This window comes from Phallusia mammillata, chromosome 7 (genome assembly GCF_965637545.1).
Source record: "Phallusia mammillata chromosome 7, kaPhaMamm4.hap1.1, whole genome shotgun sequence".
NCBI lineage: Eukaryota > Metazoa > Chordata > Ascidiacea > Phlebobranchia > Ascidiidae > Phallusia > Phallusia mammillata.
In genome coordinates, this window is record NC_137258.1 from 4,973,360 (window position 1) to 4,994,499 (window position 21,140).

At 37.8% G+C, this 21,140-nt stretch overlaps 1 protein-coding gene, 1 long non-coding RNA gene and 1 other non-coding gene across 3 annotated transcripts; 2 read left to right on the forward strand and 1 right to left on the reverse strand.

Annotated features, from left to right (window-relative positions):
- The first annotated feature begins 1,976 nt into the window (after nucleotides 1-1,976).
- LOC145238788 (M-protein, striated muscle-like) lies at nucleotides 1,977-21,099 on the forward strand. Its single transcript, XM_080102052.1, has 39 exons — nucleotides 1,977-2,190; nucleotides 2,617-2,719; nucleotides 3,178-3,233; nucleotides 3,449-3,772; nucleotides 3,845-3,973; nucleotides 4,217-4,337; nucleotides 4,470-4,621; nucleotides 5,028-5,215; nucleotides 7,008-7,124; nucleotides 7,539-7,634; nucleotides 8,151-8,358; nucleotides 8,663-8,862; nucleotides 8,931-9,002; nucleotides 9,376-9,583; nucleotides 9,834-9,913; nucleotides 10,171-10,328; nucleotides 10,714-10,844; nucleotides 11,223-11,353; nucleotides 11,673-11,823; nucleotides 12,318-12,493; nucleotides 12,806-12,926; nucleotides 12,990-13,081; nucleotides 13,379-13,474; nucleotides 13,563-13,667; nucleotides 14,070-14,185; nucleotides 14,550-14,706; nucleotides 14,955-15,052; nucleotides 15,483-15,657; nucleotides 16,054-16,259; nucleotides 16,511-16,595; nucleotides 16,868-16,912; nucleotides 17,121-17,266; nucleotides 17,560-17,704; nucleotides 18,372-18,496; nucleotides 19,335-19,439; nucleotides 19,507-19,620; nucleotides 20,333-20,423; nucleotides 20,504-20,667; nucleotides 20,913-21,099. Exons 1-39 carry the CDS (start codon nucleotides 2,075-2,077, stop codon nucleotides 20,985-20,987), a joined length of 5,178 nt encoding a protein of 1,725 aa, XP_079958178.1. The 5' UTR covers nucleotides 1,977-2,074; the 3' UTR covers nucleotides 20,988-21,099.
- On the forward strand, nucleotides 5,223-7,007 carry LOC145238791 (uncharacterized). Its single transcript, XR_013862177.1, has 2 exons — nucleotides 5,223-5,948; nucleotides 6,124-7,007. It is a non-coding gene; the product is annotated as an uncharacterized LOC145238791 (long non-coding RNA).
- On the reverse strand, nucleotides 18,650-18,763 carry LOC145202751 (U5 spliceosomal RNA). The gene has a single exon (XR_013853336.1). It is a non-coding gene; the product is annotated as a U5 spliceosomal RNA (small nuclear RNA).
- Nucleotides 21,100-21,140: the final 41 nt, after the last annotated feature.

The window sequence follows — 21,140 nt, forward strand, 5'->3', positions numbered from 1 at the left end:
AACATAACATGTCATGGTGGCATTTAAATACCACACGACAGGGAAGTATAGGATTTCAACTGAAAGGGTGGTTGGCGCCAAGGGAATCATGTGAAAAGTGTGAAACGGTGCCTACATCACCATGTATTTTTAATGCAGAGAAACGTAATGGCTGTGTTAAAGCAGAACATGTGTATGTTAGCAACTTAACTAAGATTAACACGTACTACATTTATTGTTTGCAAACAACACACCGCGATTGTGGATAGGCCTACGATGTGCAATGAATTAAGTGCTATGGTAATAACCTTAGTTAAAGTTTCTCATATAAAATGCATTTTTGTAGTAGACAATGCTCTACAAAGAAAAATATCGTGCTATTGTGACACTATACACGCCGAAAACATCGCTCACAAATTTTTGCGAATGTTTCCTTTTTCAATTTCCAATCCCAAAGTAGCCCATGTTTGGGCCACTCAGCATGTTAGCAAAGTTGATAGCTTGCCAATACACAACAGTGAAGTCATTACTTCACGCTGAAGGCTCGCGCTGCAACAGCTGGCACCCGACGTTCTATTTTCAACCTCGCGCTCTGCTTATGACGTCATTCTTCGCGCGCTTTACTTCTGCAAGGGCGCAAAGTGGCATAACGGTCAAAATAAAAACGCAGAAAAAGAAGTTTAAGTTTACAATGACCTTGATTTGAAGGGTTTTCGTCGTGACAAAGAAAAATCAGTGAAAAAATTGGATTCTCCGTCAGCTGTGCTGTGATTGAGGTGTCGCATATGACACTTATGCCTTCAAGAGGGCCTGGTTTGTATCGGAGTGATCACTGATGCTTGATTATCGCGGTTGAGCGCGCCGGCGCTGCCAGTTGATAATGGTACTCTGGAATTTGCTTGGCAATCTAAAGGCAAGTTGCAGGCATTGATTAAAACGTCCAGATACACAGCCTAGGTTGTTGAGATTTATAGTGTTTAAAAAGGCAGGGTTTTTGTATGGATCTTACGGACGTGTGTAAATAAAAGCTATTGCAAATTATGTACAATAATACCTAGCCTATGTTTACAATACAATATGTTCTATAACTTACATATGTTTGTAATGTCGCGTATTCAAATAATTTCTAAGTTACTTCTTACTTGAGAAAGATAGCATGGTTATTTTATAAAGATATCTAAATCGTCTTAAAAGTTTTCGCGTGGAAAGCTTGTCAGGTCGTAAAAAATAATCTTAAACTGTAATTAAAAAGTTTACCCGACGAAATACTTTAAATATAAACCTTATGCATTCATCTGGCACTTACAAGAAACTACAATATCCATACATGGCTGATTGTGAAAAAAAGAGATAGTTCAACATGGCGTTCAAGGTAGGCCAAACGATGTGTCAAGTTCAAAACAGAGTTGTTACGTAATCAGCACAGCTGCAAGGTCCGGGCGCAGCTTATCACGTCACCACCTCCATTACGTAGCTGTCAATCATCGCCAGGGTTAATTTGTGACATGTGTAAGTCAATGAGATAAGTTGTTCTTCGGCAGTACATTAAGTTTAGTTACTTCAGCAGTGTTTCGTAAACCCGTTTCTGAGGATAAAATTTAAAGTGCTGGAAGAGTGGACCTAAAGTATGGAAATACAAGTTATGATTTTATTAGCCTTTTACATTTATTTATTTCATTTTGTAGTTGAATTGTTGCAATTGTTTCACTTCGGATAAACTGCAGATTTATAGTAACGCCAACTTTTGGACAAGTTTGGTGAGGGTTGCTTTACCTTTGAAAGCAGTGTATAATTTAAGCTCAATAAAACGGCAATTTATTCTTAAAAAAACGATCACAATGCGTTTTAGAAGAAAATTAAGTTCTTTTGTTTGAGAGGAATAGCTGTTGTAACTAATATTCCACAACGTTCTAGGAAATGTTGCTGGTAAAGTGGAGTTTAAAATCAAAACTTGACATTATCGTATGGTCAATAACTTTGCCAACACTGCAAAACGTATATTGTGTAATTTTTTTTATTTGTAGGCAGTTAAATTAGCAATTCGTTTAGGTAATCGTCGTTTGCAGTATTGTTTCAACTATATTTTTGCTACATCATGCCTGTAAGACTGCCCGGTGACGATTCGCGTCGCTATAAAAACGACGATGACGAGTACGACTTCAGTTATTCGACGCGATCCAACACGTCACGTGACTTTTCTCGCCAGCGTCGGTAAGTTTGAATTTAAGCGAAAATTGGTTGTAGTTGAGATTTCAACTCATAATCCGGTGTTTTTAAACTTGTACGAGCCGTTGATAAACCTATCTTCTTTCGGCTCATTGGGCTAACTGGTGATTGTTAGTATTGTAACGCAGGGGATGGCAACCTTTTTTTAACGCGGACCGTTTTTGAAACTAAAATTTTATCGCAGCCCGACCTACAAAACACAAACAATAATTAGCAATTAAATCGCCTAAATTAGTTCATCATCCCCGGGATACATGGGAAAAATGTTTTAAAGCAATAAACCTGAAAAAGTATACGGCCCGGTAACGAACTCCTCGCGGACTGGCGGTTTCCGACCACTGTTGTAAAGGACCGTTAGTGCAGGTTTGTAGCAACAAAACGGTGCGTAATAGTCATTATTTCTGTTTACAGATTTGGTAGTGACGATTACGACAAAGTAATGTCACAAGTAAGCAGTCCACTTCGCGTCAATCAACTTGATCCGGTTCCAAGTCGAAAGCTGTCTCCATACGGGGTTAGTAAAAACTTTTTTGTAATACTCGTGATGACCAGCATACCGTATTTACTCGATTTATAAGCCGCCCTCGATTGTAAGCCGCATGTCGAGGTGTTAAAAAAATAATGAAGGCCGTACGCTGGAATTTTTGATACTATAGTTTCTTAATTTCTGTTGTTATACGGTATGACTATTTGCTCATATCTGTTAGTTACGTTGATAACTGTGCCCAGCAGAACGTACAATCTGTAGATGCATACAAGTTTTGAACCCCAAATAATTTAAAATGTTGGAGTGTAGAAATTATATCCGTATAAAAATAAAATATAAGCCGCCCTCGATTATAAGCAGCACAAACGGTAGCTAAAATACAATATAAGCCGCGGCTTACAATCGAGTAAATACGGTATTACATGCAGGCTACCGCAATCAAAGTTTCTGCTTTCAAAAATTCATAAAGTATGTTTTTGATACAGAATAGTTCTTCGAACGGCGACTCTCCTTTACCTGATGAGAAACCTTCAATTTACAGGTATTTATTTGAAGGTTTTAAAATGTCTGTTGCATCGGGTATGTGTTAAATACAGAAAAATGTCTTTTGAATTATTTTCTGCCAAAATGTAGCACAAGTTTAAATGCTTTCCATACTTTCTGTAATAATCATTCAACTGCCTTTTCTTTTAATATATCATTATGTATTATTTTTTTTATATACTATTCTTTACTTTGACCTATGTTAACCTTTAGACACCGTGACCTCAGTACACCGGTACGTCATGCTTTGACTTATCTTGACGACATCGACACCGAAGAAGATTATGGATTGCCGTTGCCACCGCGACCGACGCGTTCACGACGTAACTATGACGTAGGTTACGGATCGCGCCCGTTGCCTCAACACAAGTCGATTAACTGGGACGAGGTTTTCGCACCTATGGCGTCATCATCTCGCAAGGTGACGCCACGTCGGTATGATGACGTCAGCTCCCCGGTGGATGATGATTGGTGCCCTGCGAGACACGATAAAAAGCGTGAGCAGGTCACAGATTATACAATGCCAGTTTCAAAGAGGTAAGCGATTTGGCACTGTGTATTGTCCGAGTTTGGTGCTTAGGGTTTTCAAGGCAAAAATATTAATTTAAGGCAACCACAAGATGGCGTGGCTGAGGAGGAAGAAGCGATACGCGAAGCCGCAACTTACATTGCCAAAAGGAAGCAGTTTGCATTGGAGGATGACGATGAGCTTCAACAACTAAAGCACCAGAAATACCAGTAAGTCTGAGAAAAACTGCATCAAAAACATAACACGATCATAGCACTGCGTTGTAACATTAGCTTCGACAGGACTGTATGTGCTAACCATAAGAATACATTTTTGTGAAGATAGTTAGAATTCATCCGTTATTGTGTAAATCACAATTAGTGCTATCCTCATGTAGTGCAACACATTGCTTACCTCTTTATCAATACTTGTGTTCAAGAATTAACTGCTCTTCAACTGTGGTTTATTATTAGATATCGAACTCGGGGTGATGCTGTTTTGGAGGATTTGCCGTACGTCCCAAGATCACGCGATGACTTGCATCATGCGCCAATGTTTATCATGAAGCTTCGCAGTCATGTGATTTGGGAGAAGGTAGATAACATATTTTTACGTGGATTATGTTTTCAAATATATTTAAGGCGCTTGACAAATAAATGTTAAAAGTTTTATTACAACCATCATAGTTGATAAAACTATTTTTCTGTGATTTTTTGTCTTTTGTAGATGTACGTGAAATTCACCTGTACGATAAGGGGATCTCCCCCACCTAAGGTAACGTGGTATCACGACATGATCCCGATTGAACCGATGTTAATGGAACCTGGTAAAGTGAGGATCTCTAACCAGTACGGCGTCTATACTCTGGAGATTTTCAAGTAGGCAGTTGATTACCAATTCCCGATTAAATAATGGCAAGATAAAATCGATTTAAAGAGTAGTACTTCTATTGTAATTACATGACGGAATAAAATCTCAAACTACGTGAAACATTAAATTTTACATATATTTCATGTTTTGGAATTTAACACTATATTTTTAGTCTCACAAAAAGAGATTAAAAATATTTGTCATATTAATCTTATTAAATTTGAAAAGCTTGTGTTTAAACAACAATGTTTTCAATGTGCCAAATGTAACGAAAAAAATTGTAGTTGTGTCTCAAATGCCTCAAAAAACTTTGATCTAAAAATTCAGATCATTTAAGGAAAGGATAAAAAGTTAAAATTGAGTGTAACCACGTTCACTGAGAAAAACTTTCTTTTTAACGTAACATTTGCTCAGGGCTTCGTTGGAGGACTCAGGCACTTACAGAATATCCGCTCAGAACCACAAGGGGGAGATCTCGAGCTACGCGACACTCATGGTGCGTCGCTATGACGACGGCAAGGTCGGTTACTATGACATCAAGTCGGGATACAACATGAAAAAGCCGAGCGATTACCCGGACGTGGAAAAGTTGAACGTACCTGGTAAGCTAAATGTAGTTACATAAACTTTCATTTTTAGTTGTGTCTGTTGTAAAAAAAATATGTATTTGAAATCCAAATACATTTTTCGCCGTTGCATGCTTCGTTCACCGAAATCACAAAGGCATGATTTGAGAGTTAAAAAATGCTCTCTCCTATGCTGTTCAATTCTTCATTTCTTGCCCAGAACCAAGAAAACACAGCGAATGTTCGTTGCATTATAGAGATTTAATGGTGTGATAAAACTTTTATACAGTGTAAATTCCTTTCAGGCGTTACAAAACATGATTAAAAAGTTTATGTATTGCGCTAGAGACAATGTATGTGGTGAGGCTAACTATTCACAAAGCTTGAACTTTCCAGATTACAATTTGGGACGGTTAGACCGTTTTTTAAGTTTAGGAAGTTTGTAAATCATCTTGTTAGCTTTGAGTTTTTCAGTTGCAAATTGCATTAGCACAAATACTTCATTGCCTGCTAAACATAGACAATATACTAGGTGCAGAACAAAAGAGCACAGAAAGTGTAGGACATTTTTTACGAGCATAGACGTAGTTACCAATGAAAGACAGTATCGTTTCGGTTTATAATGAGTTATAATATAACAGTGAATAGGTTAGTTTTCAGAAATACTCACAACTTAGGTCTCAGATAAATCTCTGCTGGGCTTCTCATTGTCATCTCATCATTCCCATGTCATTCTATCATCATGCCTGAGATTTCAATCATATTGTTGGTGAGTCGCATCTTATTACTTAGTTTTTGTAAAATATAGGAACTACTGTTAATTACCACTATGTTATCCAATAAAAAAACGACTGTATTACCACAGTATTGATGTTAATTTTGTTTTGTTCACTTTATTTTTGTAATCGTTTGTAGTAAATAAACTAAGAATAAATATGTTATAGACGCAACTGAAAACGGAGATAGGTATAAACAAGACCTCGAAATCAAAGAAACAAATGCTGATGTTTCGCAAACGTCGTCAAAAGTGGTGACGTTTGACCTCAACAAGCCCGAGTTAAACGAAACACAAGCTGACGCAACACACACGTCATCAGCGCAAGCTGTGACGTACAAGGGCGCAAGTGCCGAAGTAGCGCAGGGAAAATTTGAAAGCGTCATTGAGTTTCGAATACCAGCAAAAAACGAAGCACAAAGTTACACAATGGTGAAAGAAAATGTAATCAACCCGATTCACTCGATTCGCAACCAATCAGAGGACGAGAAAGACGACCACGTGACAAGCAAGAAAGGGCGAAATTTTGACAAGGAAAAGATTCATGGTTTCACCGAATGCCTCTCCAGCACCCTTGCTGACGTCACCGATAAACGTCAGAGTGCCGTCAGCGGCGGTGATGCGGCTGTTTCCGAGGAAGTTATCACAAGGGTAGAGAAACGAAGTACTGAAGATGTTAAGGACGATATGCCGTGATTGTGGTTCTACATTTTGTATGTGACTTTTTTACGAATGTTCGAGAGATGTTTGCGAAAGCCACATCAGAACGTTTTGTTCAATTTCTTGCAAATTTGTTTTTTTTTGTCTGCGTTTTGAACATTTTATAAAGTTTGTGTACATGCGCGCACACAGGTTAAACATGCTGCAGTTTTGTTGGTGTTGTTTGCTTCAATCAAAGTTTTTGTTGCTTTACAACGAGGCTATACATCAGTTTTTCTTTCAGCCAGTTCTCGAGAAACAAAGTAATTAGCGAGATGTCCCAAATTTGTTCATATGCCTTCTCTCAAAATCTAAAACCGCAGCTTGGACATACAATATTTCCTCATAATACAGGTTATCCTCGATTTCTGAGCCGACTCTTTAACAAGAAGGTGACTGAAGGTGGCGCTGTTGTGATGACTTGTGAAGTAAGCGGGAGCCCATCACCAGATGTGTTTTGGACTCTCAACGGTTTGTTCCGATCCTCTTATTTTAATTTGTTGATAAATACAATAAAGTAATGTATGATTGACTAAGCCGATACTGTATTCGATTGTTCGAATGTCTGTTTTTACTGCCGGCGGTTGGTACGTGGTAGTTTGAAAAACAAGAATAGCAGGGACAACAGGCATACAATAATTGTGCAATCGCTCGTTCCGGTTAGATCGAGCGTTAAGTTGCAATGCTTTGGTTGGAGAACGTATGTTATAGTTTTGACCAATCCATAGAACTGCATGTGTAAAGCAATATAAAAACTAAACATAAAATTCTTAACTACGCTTCTACATCCAAGTCAGTTTTAAATACAAGCTACTTTAGTTAGTCAAATTAGTGTACATGTGAACATTTGTTATCTTAAAAGAGCGTTCTCTTTTAAATATTTAGGACGTAACCTTGACAACAAGATCAATCACGTGCAAACGGAGTTCGATGGAAAAGTTGCTTCACTTACTATTCTGAAAGCTTATACTGACGATGAAGGTGTAATATTGTGCACATTAAACTAGCTATGCTAGAAATATTCAGTAATGATGCACCGAAGTGTCGATTAGCAGAAACATTTTTGCCGATGCCGTTTTACCGATGTCGCAGTTTAGGCCCACTTACAAGTTTTTGATACTTTGACATCAATGCCTAAACTGTGAAAATCAACCATTTAAGAATTTGCACATCAATTATTTGTACTTAGAAAACCCGAGACATGTTGTCCACAAAATATTAGATGATTTGGTCAGCTCAAGTATTCCAAAAGTTTTTTGGAGACCCGCATTAACAACACAAGGTTCAATAAAAAAATAAATAAACCAAAAAAGATATCATATACGCTTCGGCTTATTGGCTGGATATTAGGTTCCAGCCAGAACCTGATTCGGTGTATCACTACTATTCATTAATATTACAGTAAAAAAGCATGGAAAAGCACACAAACACTGCTTGAAATGTATGAATAAAAATTGATATACCAAAGACAGATCAAAATCGTTTTATTAACAACAGGTGAATACGTTTGTCGTGCCTACAACTCTTGTGGTGCATCGACGTCAAGATGCTTTTTGAGCGTAGTAGGAGCGCATGCACCCCCCTCAGCACCGACCGATGTTCAGTACAGAGACGTCACCCGCAATTACGTAGTGCTGAGCTGGAAACCACCCGGATACCGCGGGCATTTTGGCGGCGCTCCGGTAGAAGGCTATTGGATTGAAAAGTAAGAGCGATTGGCTTATATTTTTCTTCCCAATGTTAAGAAAGTTTGTCATGTTTTATATTTTTTTGCAGTTTTCGACGATTGTGGGCTAAATTAGACACCGACTAAAATTTGAGTTTGACCCAAAGTGTATTGCCACGTATTTGCAATAATTTTTACCATCTTTTAGCCTACTCATTTAATATGCACTAGTAGTCCAGATCACTATCAAGTGAAAGTTTGATTATTGGAAAAAGTTCTATTTTTTACCAAACCAATGGCCAGGGTGTAAAGCCAATTTACTAAACCTTTTTCCGTTTCACAGGGCCGAGGCAGGTTCCAGTATCTGGCGAAAGGCGATAAACAAACCAGTTGCTCTTACAACAACACCAGTATGTGACCTCACAGAAGGTAGTGCGTACTTTTTTCGAGTCCGTGCTTACAACAGGTGGGGCAAAGGTCCTTCGTCACTTCCGGTGGGGCCAGTGGCCATGCGGGACCCCGGTACGCCCCGATTGGACATTGGTGAGTTTATTTCGTCCGGCAAAATTTTTAGAGAGCTGGTGTTAATGGTCTTTGTGTTTTGTTGGCAGAACTGATGGATTTGGTTTCGCCGGAGACTGACGACTTTGTTGTTGAAGAAGAAGATGCAAGTGACGTACCAGGTGACGTCAAACTGCTTAACACATAAAAAATTATAACCAGAAAGACAAAAAATGATGATCGAAGTAAAATTTCAATTTAAAGTATACTACCATTTACAGTTGTTATAATGTAGGATCACTTTTTTTAAAAATGAAAAAAGTTTGCGGAAATCATTTTCAGAAAAATTGTGGAATTTAGATAAACTTGTTTTGCTGAAATAAATCGTATTTTCTCTTTGAAATTATATTTTAGTTTAGTTGACTGTTGATGTTTAGTGGATGGAATACATTTTCTTGATTTGTATCAGTGTAATAGGTTGAAGCAAGTGTTTGTAATTTTTATTGTTGCCATCTTTACACAAATTTATGTATGTTTTCTGTGTTTCCTTGGTAGGAATTCCAACCGGCGCTAATGCAACACTGTCACCCAGCGGTGATTGTGTTTGTGTCCAGTGGGTGGGGCCAGAGAGCAATGACGCTGACGGTTACCACATTGAGTACTGTGATGTGGACTCTGGTGAATGGCGATGCGTGACCAATGAACCATTGCAAACCACTGACCCGTATCCAGTCATGGGGCTTCACGAAGGAAGATCTTACAGGTATGTAAAGGTCAAAAAAGGTATCAAAAAATTATAAAGCTGTTTTAATCAGGTTGGTGGTGCACCTAGAGCAATTTTGCAACTAATGTTTAAAGGACTATCATAAATTGTAGGACTAATATAAATATTTAAATCAAAATTAAATGTGTAGTATTTGTACCAGTTGTGCCCAGATATGGTCATTTTCCACGCCTTTGGTAATTCATTAACATTATATGACGGCATTGATAAAAGATTGCATGTTTTTTAGATTTCGTGTTCTGGCTGTGAATGCAGCTGGTCCAAGCGAACCAAGTGAAGTGACGTCAGCTGTGCAGATTAACGTAACAGGTAAAAAAACATAAATGACTCCACTTTGTTTTGAAGAGACGAGAGCAAAAAAAACAACATTATAAAATGTCATTGTCAGTGTTAGTACCAAGTACAATCCTAATGATATGCATACTAGTAATCGTTTTTAAATGTTCGACAGCTCTTTAACCTTTGCTAAAACTTGTGTAAACTTTGTTACATAACAACCTTTGATTGTTCTTGCACATTGAGCCATGTGTCACCAATACACTTTGATGAAATTATTTGATTTCCAGGACAAGAAGCTGTTGTCGGTGCAGAACAGGATGTAGATATGCAAGAGGTTGATGATACTTGTGGGCAAATCGCTGAGCAGAAGCCAGTGGAGCAACAAAAGCCCAAATTGAAGCACAGAGGAGCACCAACAGCACCCAGAGAGGTTGAGGCTCTCAAAGTAAGCACAAAATCTTATATTCCTGGTGCACTTTACTACAAAATTAACTGGCGTGCTTCACTATCGGCAACTTGTTTTGCGCTTAATATAACAAACAATATATTTTAATCGAAATGTACATTTCTAATATTCTGAACAAGATGAACCGCTAAGAGTATTTTAATTTAACCCAGTTTTAGTTTCGCAACAAACCAAAATAACTGTTTAAAACTTAGTGGCAAATTTATGACTGTATATTTCAGGATGCAAGTAGTGTAGGCTTTGAAAATGACACCGATGCTGTATAAAACTATATTGGACACTGAATACTGTAGTGTAGCCCGATATACGTTTTGGCACTATTTATTACCTATTTACCAGCTTTTATGGTTTTCATTTTACGCAGGCAACCCGTGAGTTTGTCGAGGTTGGTTGGATTCCTCCAGCGCACTCTGGTGGCGAGCAGGTGCGATATTACGTCGAGTACCTTCAGTTGGGTTCTGAGGTTTGGACAGCTGCAAACCACACACCAGTCAGGTAAAATGAAAATATATTTTTAAGTAACAATAAATTCGTGAAGGGTGATCCAATGTTGTCATACGAAGAACATACGGGAAAGGGGTATACAAACAATATTAAGTGTGAATATTTTGATAAAAAGCCAATGGAAATTTTTTAAGTATTGACAGATTCTGATATAGAAGCTCTGCTCCTTCGACGTTGACTAAAAAAGCAGCGAATAAAGCTTCGTCGATATTGGATGCCTGAAATTAAAAAAGCATTTTTCCACACTTATAAATTGATAGTTTTTTAAAGAAAAAAAACAACCTAATATTAGTTCTGTTCCTAAACGCAACGATAAAAACAGTTCAGTCTTGTAAATTCAATGAAATATTTTAAATTTTTACATGCCAGGTACACACGATATCCTGTTGGTGGACTGATATCTGGTGAAAGATACTTGTTCAGAGTGAGGGCTGTCAACAGCAACGGAACAAGTCCGTTTTCCGAACCAAGCGAAGCTGTCCTAACCAGCGACGGCATAAGTAAGTAAAAATATTAATAAAGTGTATGTGTTTTTATGCATGACTATTAACTGACACGTGAGGGCCACATATAGCTTCCCTCCGTAGCGCAGCGCCATTCCAAAACTGTGGTTCGCGAAACCATTTTGCGGGACAAGCAAAAGCTTAAGGCTTGCTACAATCTTAAATTGTGTGTATAATTTGTGCTACAATCTTAAATATATCGACTATTTAAGAGGGTCCTCTATGATGGCAATACTTCTTTATCTTTACACAAAAGGAATGATTAGTTTTTACTGTTGTTCCTATCAATACTCACTTCTTTGGAACTTTTGTACAGAACCGCCCAATTGGTGGGGAGGTGTACAAGGATTGTTCCGTGTCGCTGACGATAACGGCAAGCCATGCGTGACCAAGAATTCGATTAAGGTCTGCTGGGAGGCGCCAAAGAGCGACGGTGGTTCAAACATCACTGGATACTTCCTTGAAAGGTAAGTCAAGTCGGCAGCTTAACATGCAAAGATTAACACGCAAGAAAAATCAGGAGTGTTATGTTTGTGATAGCATCACATAGCTTGGCTGACATGAAGTCACACATACAATGTAACTATATATTGGTGGTGACTTTTCGAAGTGTGTAACAAAACATGATAAGACATCTTTGCTGTTCGTTTGTATCGAGTAATTTGACATCGGCTTTGCAATAATCTCGTAGCCACTATTAAATGTTTATCGTTGACGATGTTTATTTTTAAATGTCTCTTAGCTTCGTGACAGGCTATGCATATTATATTAACCTGGTTGTGCCACTACAAAATTAATACACTCTATGTAACCGATTTTACCTCAATATTAATGTAATCATTGTGTTGACTTCTCATTTTGATTTTACCACCCTTTCATTACCTTTTCAATCTTTATGTAATTTCATTTGTTCCAACTCTTACATAATCTTAATATCTTTCCCCTTTTACTTCTTGATCAGTCGACCAGCTGGTGGAAAGTTTAGGCCTGTGAATAACAAGGCTCTCACTCAACGCCACTTTACTGTGGGTGATCTCAACCCTGGCGAGTTTTTCGAGTTCCGTGTGAGAGCTTGCAACATTGCAGGTTTCGGCGAATGGAAAATGCTGCCCGGAGAGATCCAGGCAAAAGAACCAGGTCGGCTAAGCCCACACCTTTCTAACTTCTTTCTTTTTATCTTTTCCTCTCCCTTACCTTCCAATGTGTTTAGTTGCTAGTTTCATAAACTGTCTTTAACATAAATTTACAGTATATGACAATGTTCTCAGATTGGTTTTTCTTGAACGATATTTTTAGTGGATAAATAGTTAGTCGTATAATGTTTAAAATTGCATTTAAGGACTTCAGCCTTGAAATAGAAAAACTGTTTAAAAATAAGAATTGAAAAAAGAAATATTGTGACATTAATGTTTTCTGTTTTGACAAGTAAAAAAAAATATTTGCTTGTAGACCGCCCATCGGAGCCCACTGATGTCACCATAGTCAAAATTACAGAAGATTACGTCGATCTGACGTGGAAGAAGCCATGTAATATGGGATATGGTGAATTTCAAGGTTACTTGGTGGAAAGGTAACAAACATCCTTACTGTTTTAAAATGTAGAGACTAATTTATTTGTGGATATTTTTTTCAGACGCAAAGAAAACTCGGAAAACTGGTTTCCATGCAATAAACTGCCGGAGCAAGTCAAGCAGGAAAAATACACTGTGGGTGGACTCGTACGAGGTAAAACTGGTTCTTTATCATTAGGTACCAGCATGCCAAGTGGGCTATCAAATATTACCTTGTACTTGACACATGGTTAAAAAAAAACTAAAATTGTGCCTAAAATAAACATAAATGCGTAAATATAAAAATTGCCTTATATGTAAAATGGTCTTGTTCCATTTTTCCGGCCGCTTGTTGTACTTCTTGTTGTACCAAAACCTTTAAATGCCAGAGCATAATTTCGTCCAACCTAATCTATGAAAATAATATTATTCTCTTTGATGTTTGTATTCATGACGGCTTTTGTCTTTCCAGGCCAGACATACTTTTTCCGAGTAAGAGCTGTTAATCAGATCGGTGAAGGAATTCCGTCTCTCCAATCTTGTTATGTCACAGCTGGAGAACCATGGGGTAAAAAACGTTGTTTTTGTGTTGTTAAGCTATCGTAGTGTTGTTTTCGTATGGTGCTTTGCTATTTATTATTGTTTAATCTTTGTAGCCGACTTCAACGACCGTCAGGAGGCGATGAAGGAAATCGCAAAAAAGAAAAGAGAAGCGGAGTTAGAGAGGATTCGACTTCTGGAGGAAGCCGAGAGAAAAGAAGGTAATGCCATAAATATAACATAACGAATGCGGCCAGTTTAAATACGTAATGAACTATCACCAAACCGAACTCTAAAGTACAAGCCAAAACTCGACCCGACCCGAAATTTTGTTGAAATAAAGGCTGAATTAGGCTCGAAAGACCACTGTCTGCCATGGTGAAATTTTGACACAAATGTAATTGATGTGAAGTCAGACCCCAATCTAGTGGGTTATTTTCGAACTAAAACCGTTACAAAAACTTTGAGGTAGTGATTGGCACATTACGACGAACCGAAACTCACAAGACGCTTCACCAGAGCGTCCACTTTGAGCCTTTTTTTTCTAAAAACAAAAACTACTATCAGTTATTCTTATCACTGGAATCTGAAAAAAGGACTAATTGATATATTTCTTGTTTCAGCATTTGTATTCAGAATAGAAGATTGTTTCACTAAAGTTGGTGCCAAAGGATTCTTCGAATGTAAAGTCAAGGATCCAAAGACTAAGGTTGCTTGGTACTTTGGCAACGGAAAAGAGGTTGGTTAAAACCTTTTTTTTCCCACATGGAAATAAATCAGTTTCAAATTAGAAAGTGAACTGTATAGGGACGAATCGTTGCATTTTACACAAACCCAGAATATAATCTTGCTTTAGTAGTCTGCTTTGTTTTAAAATAAAAATAATTACTTGAAATAAATAAAAGTCAGCGGTGTTTGTAGTTGGACTTTCGACGCACAAATAGTATTCCACTTAAATAGATTTGTCTATATGTCAACTTATACATGTGAATGTTTGGAATACTGGCAAAAATTCGTCTTTTTTTCTGGCTAACTGCAATTGAAAATTTTGCTTGTTAAGTAAGCTTGGTTTCTATTTCATAATTAATACCATACTTTTGCAGATTCAAGTCAGTCCCGCTGGAGAATATGACGTCATCAGTGTGGGAACCATTCGTTCTCTCATTATCAACGACTGCAATGCTGAGGACGTTCAAGTCGTACACTGTGTGGCGCTATACAATGGCTGCACAGCCACCGCAGACCTTGTGGTTGGAGATAGTAAGTTCGGAATATTTCGGAAACTTTCAGGAGAGTTCGGATTTGAAACCTTAAACAGCCCAGCCCAAGTGTACATTTTAATTTAAATGTTTTTTTCGGTGGCCATTAGTATACATTTCATGTTACAATCAATACCTTCAAACTGAGTAAAAGAAACGACTGGGAAAGTAGATTAACCTTGATATGAAAGATCACGAGTTTGATGGTAATTCCCTCCTGTCTCTGTAATTAATTCTGATATTTTTCAGTGGAACCGGCTCATTTTGTTCGAACACCTCGTGATGTCCGCATCAGGAAGGGAGAAACAGCTATCTTCGACTGTGTGTTTACTAAGCAGAACGTAAAGGTATGTAATGACCGGGTGTATGCAGCAATGCTTGTAAAATGTAGGCTAGTAATTAAGTCCGCTTTAGGTGTAGAGTGTACATTACGACGCAAAACCAACAAATACTCTCTCTTTTTAAATACGACAAGTTTTATTCAACAAACATTTTTTATGAGTCAAATTTGGATCGTATAGACAAAAACTATCACTATTGTTATGTTAAGCAATATATGTGTTTCACATTCCCCAAGCCCGGCTGAGCACCAAGCCTTAGCAGAGATATTTAGCCAATAAAAAAATTGCACCTTTGGGCCAATCCTAATGACTCCATAGTATTAACATGCTTTAAACTTTAAGCAAAAGCTTATAAGTTAAAAGCTTTGTGTCAGTTGCATAGCTTGTAATGAATAAACCAAGCTGAAGTTAGCAAAATTGCATTACACATTTCTAGATCGAGTGGTTCAAGAACGATGAGCCGTTAAACATGGACGACCGTCGCTATGAATTCGTCACTCAAGGTGGTGCCCGCTCTCTCATTATCCACGACGTCACTGATGACGACATAGCGATGTACCGTGTGACCGGACTTGGAGGATCGTTTACCGCTAACTTGGTAGTAGATGGAGGTAAATAGAATGTGTTGTTTCTTATTTGTCTCTAAAGTTAAAGTTATTCCATTTTTTGTTTGTTACCCTGTTGGGAACTTGCTTTTCAAGGAAAGTGTTTGTTAACGAATACCTTTTCATAGTGGTGGAATTCAATTTTTTTGTCAGCAGGTTCTATCACAAAAGTTATATTTTTAGCCGGTTCTGCTACAAAAAGTCCATTGGCAGTAACCAGTAATGCTATAACCGGTTCGCTGATCTCATAAAATTTCGTGAGACGGTTCTACTATAAAACCGGTGCGAACCGACTGAATCTCACCGCTGCCTTTTCATGTAGCCTTTTCATCCTTTTATGATTGCAGTTTGCTGGAAATCGGGCAATCAAACGATTTTTTTTAATACTTTTTCTTTTTGTAGTTCTTCCTGTGAAGTTTAACGAAAAACTCCATGACGGCGAATTCACTTATGACGTCAGCATCGCGACGTTCGAGTGCCTGGCCGAGCCCTCTTTGCTCTACGACGGTCGGATACCAGCGTGCCGTTGGTACCATGGCAACGAGCTAATAGACTCCGGTGACGACAGATACGAACTTGTGTCTGTTGGGAATAAACACTCACTGAAGGTAAAGGATTTTATTATTGAACTTTGATCTGATGTATAAACATGAATCCAACTAACTGCATGTGGGGAGCGTTTTTAGTGAGTCAATACTTTTGATGGAATACTTTTTTTAACTTTGCTTCATGTGGTAAATCTCAAATCCTGTGTAAAACATGTGGAAAGAATTTATGGTTCAATTTATGAGCGTACATTTGCACTTTGTGGTGCGAAAACTATAGAGCCGGGCTTAAACGTTGTTGCCTTATTTTTCAGATTATCAAACCAACATTCGAAGACAACGGCGAAATCGTATGTGTTGTGGGAGGTGAAAAAACCGTTTGCAACATCCAAGTTGAAAGTAAGGGGTTTTATATGTTCCGAAAACAATGCAGACAGTGTACAAAACCTAAAACCTATAATTTATGCTGAAAATACCCATAGTGTAGTGGCATATCACAATACACTATTCGAAAATATCCAACTTATAATGTCCAGCGATGCCTACCAATAACGTTATTTATTGACAGTGTGTGTGTCGTGCTTTTGTTATGGTCCGTGTATTTTTATTTTTTATTTTTGTCATGTTAATTTTGTATCTTTACGGTTTACATTTGATAATAATTATTGCAGAGCCCCCACCACCGCCGCCCAAACCTGCAAAGGCCGAAGACTACAGTAAGTTTCGTTTTTAATGTTTTTGGTAAATTGCAATCACCGAATTCACCAATAATCCTTTTATCGTCTTATTAACCGCAAACGCTTGTTTTCGTATAACTTGAGACCACCAAGACTTAGACTATAACTTTATACTGGACCTAATTTGTATAACTGGGAAGGCTTGTGATTGTAGATTGGAGAACTTACTGTTTTTGATGTGTTACAGTTATCAACTTCGAACAAGGCCTACGCGCTGAACCACTCGCCAACGCTGTGAGATTGTTTTGTGTTGTGACAAAACTGCGGGAGGATGCCAATATTATTTGGTATCACAACAATACTGAGATTTCCATTGACAATCAACAATACAAGGTAAGCCGAATGATTGTATTATTAATAGGTTTGGCGTTCAGTAATCTATTAATGACTGTGCCGAGCTCGCTACTGCCTAAAGGTATTGATGCCCAGCATAAAAAACGTTTTCATTATTTGTTGGTTTTCTGAGTACACTGCGTAACATTATTATGCACGAGTTAATATATATTACTACGTAAACGTTTCAAAGAAAAACTGTAGAAAAATACCACTGGCCTCAGAATTTATTAAAATTAGCTAAAACTAATTTCCTTCAAAAACGCATATCATGGAACCTCTTATGTTTTCAGTGCTTCAATGACGTCGACACCGGCCTCGTGTCTTTGCTCATCTCGCCGATAACACGTGATCACGCTGGCGGGAAGTTTACTTGTGAGTTTATCACTCCGCTCTCGACCTTCGATACCAAGGTCAACTTTGAGTTTGACGACGAAGGTAAAAAACAACATTCATTTGCTTTTGGAATTGGACGTCATAAAAATAAAGTTGCCTTAAAAAGTGTAAATGTTTAGAAACAGCGTTTAGAAACCGAATATTTTATGTCATATGTTTTTCCTTTTAGTTGATTAAAAAATATCCATCGAAATAGATTAATCTGGTCCATATTGGTCTCGGCCTAACATAGGTTAAATATTTTTTGAGAGGTGGCTAGTTGTATAAAAAAGGATAAAGTACATTATTAAGGCTGGGTTTTCCAATTCTTATCGGAATAAAAATCTGGGTAATGTATAAGAGTAAAAACAACTGTAGTTTCTGTTGTTAGGTTAACAGATGACTATATTTATCACTTAGCAACTTTGGAAATGTATGCTTGTAGTATAGCTAGATAGGTTTTTTTTTTATCTAACATTAACTTGCAATAACCTAATTTAGTTTGTGAAGATAACGAATAATTTAAATGGAAAAGGGTTTGCTAAAATGAAACTTTAACACTAGTTTAGTGCACAAAAATCGGTTTGGGATCAGTAGTTTGGGTATCGTTTTTATTGTGAACCCACATCAGTGGTGTTTATTTATCACATAAGATACTAGAAATGTACGTCGTTCTGTTGTGTGTCGCTTAAATTCACTGCAAACAAACATGTTGGATTATTTTTGACAGAATTCGACAAAGTTACGTCCGAGGCCACTCGTCTTTACGAAGAAGAAGAGAACGAAAGAAAAGAGAGACAGGCCGAGAGAAAAAGAAAAAAGGAGGAACGTTTGCGTGGCGAGCAGCAGGAAACGGTAATATTATGACGTAATTGTTGTGTGTTTGGCGAGGTGAAGAAGAGTTTCCAGTTACAATAGATTTCTTCTTTATTGTGCATGTAGTTTTAACTACACGTCCATATCCTCGTAACCAGTTCTTGTAATGCCTAAAATGTATGAAAAATCAGAAACCTCGCCGAAACGAGGAAGAAAAATTCGAAAAGACTCATTGAAATGTTCCCCCCCACGGAAATCTTTAGTAAAAGGCGAAAGATTTATGCGTGTGAGGAGAAACCAGAGTGCGTTGACATGTTGAATTAGAAACTCCTCCCAAAGCAGTCATTTTCAATTTGTGGTGCGCGCTTTGGGCAAAACCTTTAACAAACAATAGCTGCGTTCTGATCGGCAATTTGTGGGTTCGAATCACGCCAACTGCTTTTCACTTTTCGGCATGATAAGAAGTACCGGAAAATATATCATTTTTATCAGTTCAATATCATTACCGACAAAATTCCGTTGATGACAAGAGAAGCGATTGTGGACACATTTTCTGCAAATATATTTGCTACTTTCAAGTGCTTCAACAGAAATATGTATTGTTTTGGTCCATATCTTATATTGGTTTTTATTGAATTTTGTTGATCAGTATCATCGACAACTTCTGGATTTTCTGAAACAAAAAAACACTAATAACAAGATTACGTGTGTCAACAAAGCACGTTGGGGTTAGAATTACTTAGGATCATACGAGGTCTCTTTAGGTTCATTCGATTTGATTTTTGACATCGGTTTTGGCTAAAAATTGTATTTCCACTAAAACACTTATCTAAATTATTGTGAATTTGGAATGTGGACTAGTGTGTTGTAACTGCAGGTCACCACAACCGATGCGCCATTGGTCGAATCTGAACCAATCACGATCGAGGAAGGTGTCCAGTACGACGTCTCAGAAAGTGGAGAACTTCATTTCTCAGTTAAGGTAAAAAAAAACGGAAACATTTTTAAGTTGTAATAGTTAAGTCTAAAGAGCTTTTTTTGCATTGCAGATGAACGCTGATGCATCTGAATGTGAAATTGTGTGGCTGAAGGATAGCATGGTCATCGACAATGAGAGATACGTCACAGTGAACAATGCCTTTGGCGCCAACCTTGTGATTAAGGTGAGCTATTTCTGTGCAAATAAATGCCTGCTTTTGTGGTGAGGTGAGGAACTATTTAAATGAACCTTAACTCTAAACCTTTCCAACTATCCCGATTGCATTCTAATGCTTGAGGTCATATCTCATTGTTTGAAAATTTAAAAAAGTTCCAAATTGGCTCAACAGCCTACACTAACGACTGATCGCTAGACGTAACAACAGTAACTTCACTACTGGCCAAACTGTTATATTATAACGATAATAAAACCTTTTTAAACCACGATTTGATGCGACATAACACAAAGATTACCGCAAATAACGCGTTGGTACCACGTTAACGCCAAGACAAAACGTCCCAGTTCTTCCACACTTGGTACTGTTCAGCCAAAATGAGGGTCAATCACATGGCGACACGCCACTCGTAAACCATTGGATGAGGAAGGTGTTTAACTTTTAATGTTTAACAAAATAAAAAAACAGAGTGAATAATAGTTGTTTTATATTTAATTCAACAAACTAGCAAAACAATAAAAGAGAGACCCCCCCCGAAGAATGGAAAATGAAACAAACTTTCAAGGATGATAAAAACTTGAGAAAAAACATATTGAAACAAAATTGGAACATACTACTAAAATTACCGTTAAGCAAATAATGACAGCACAACTGTGCAATAAATTCACAAATATAATAGTGACACCGTTTACCTAACAATGCTGTTTTAATTTTTTTGTAGGAGCCTTGTGCCGACGATGCTGGAACATTTACTTGTCAGATCAAATCCAACCAATCGCAAGCCGAAGCTAGTGCTGACGTCACAGGAAAGGGTAATTTTTGCAACAGCGAATATTTTTCATCCCGATGACAAGTGGCGATTGACCTTTAATGCCTCGCCTTTTTGACGCAGTATTCAAGGGGCTACTGCTTCGAAGCGCCGACATTCGAACGTCTCCGATGACCGACGTCACAAAGGCGCCTAGTGACGTCACTGACGCCGAACAATTGGAGGCTGGTGACGTGGAGAATGAAACAAAGGACGCGGGTTCCCAACCTGAAGAACAAGCCGTGCTGGTGTGTATTTTGTAAACTTGCTTATTACTTCAACAACAAAAGTCATGTGGTGTAGAACAAAATTGTAACAATAAAATGTGATAAACAGCAGTCTAAAATTTAAACAACGCGTTGGGAGACCTGCTATTTTCCGAATCTTGTCTACTTTGAATTTCTCCGTCTGTTATATGACTGCTGTTGCTTATTTTACAGTATGCCATTTGTATAAATTTTAAATAATATAGCATCCGTTATTGTTCTTTTAGCCTAGCAATGCATGTGAGAAGGAGCTTACGGATGATGTCATCGAAGAAACTGACGTCACAAAAGCAGAAGATTGACTTCATCAATTACAAGACTTAGCACACAACACTGTACATGACGATCATTGTTAAAATTTGTTTGTATTGCATAGAGCGTTTGTGTTTGAATAATACAAATGTGGCGACCCATTTTTAGTAAACTAAGTTTGAACCGCGGGCGATGTTATTAAG

Coding starts and splice junctions, on each gene's coding strand:
- LOC145238788 (XM_080102052.1), top strand. CDS start 2,075: ATGCCTGTAAGACTGCCCGGTGACGATTCGCGTCGCTATAAAAACGAC. Junction 15,053..15,482: donor TTACTAAGCAGAACGTAAAG/GTATGTAATGAC, acceptor ACACATTTCTAG/ATCGAGTGGTTCAAGAACGA. Junction 15,658..16,053: donor TAACTTGGTAGTAGATGGAG/GTAAATAGAATG, acceptor TTCTTTTTGTAG/TTCTTCCTGTGAAGTTTAAC.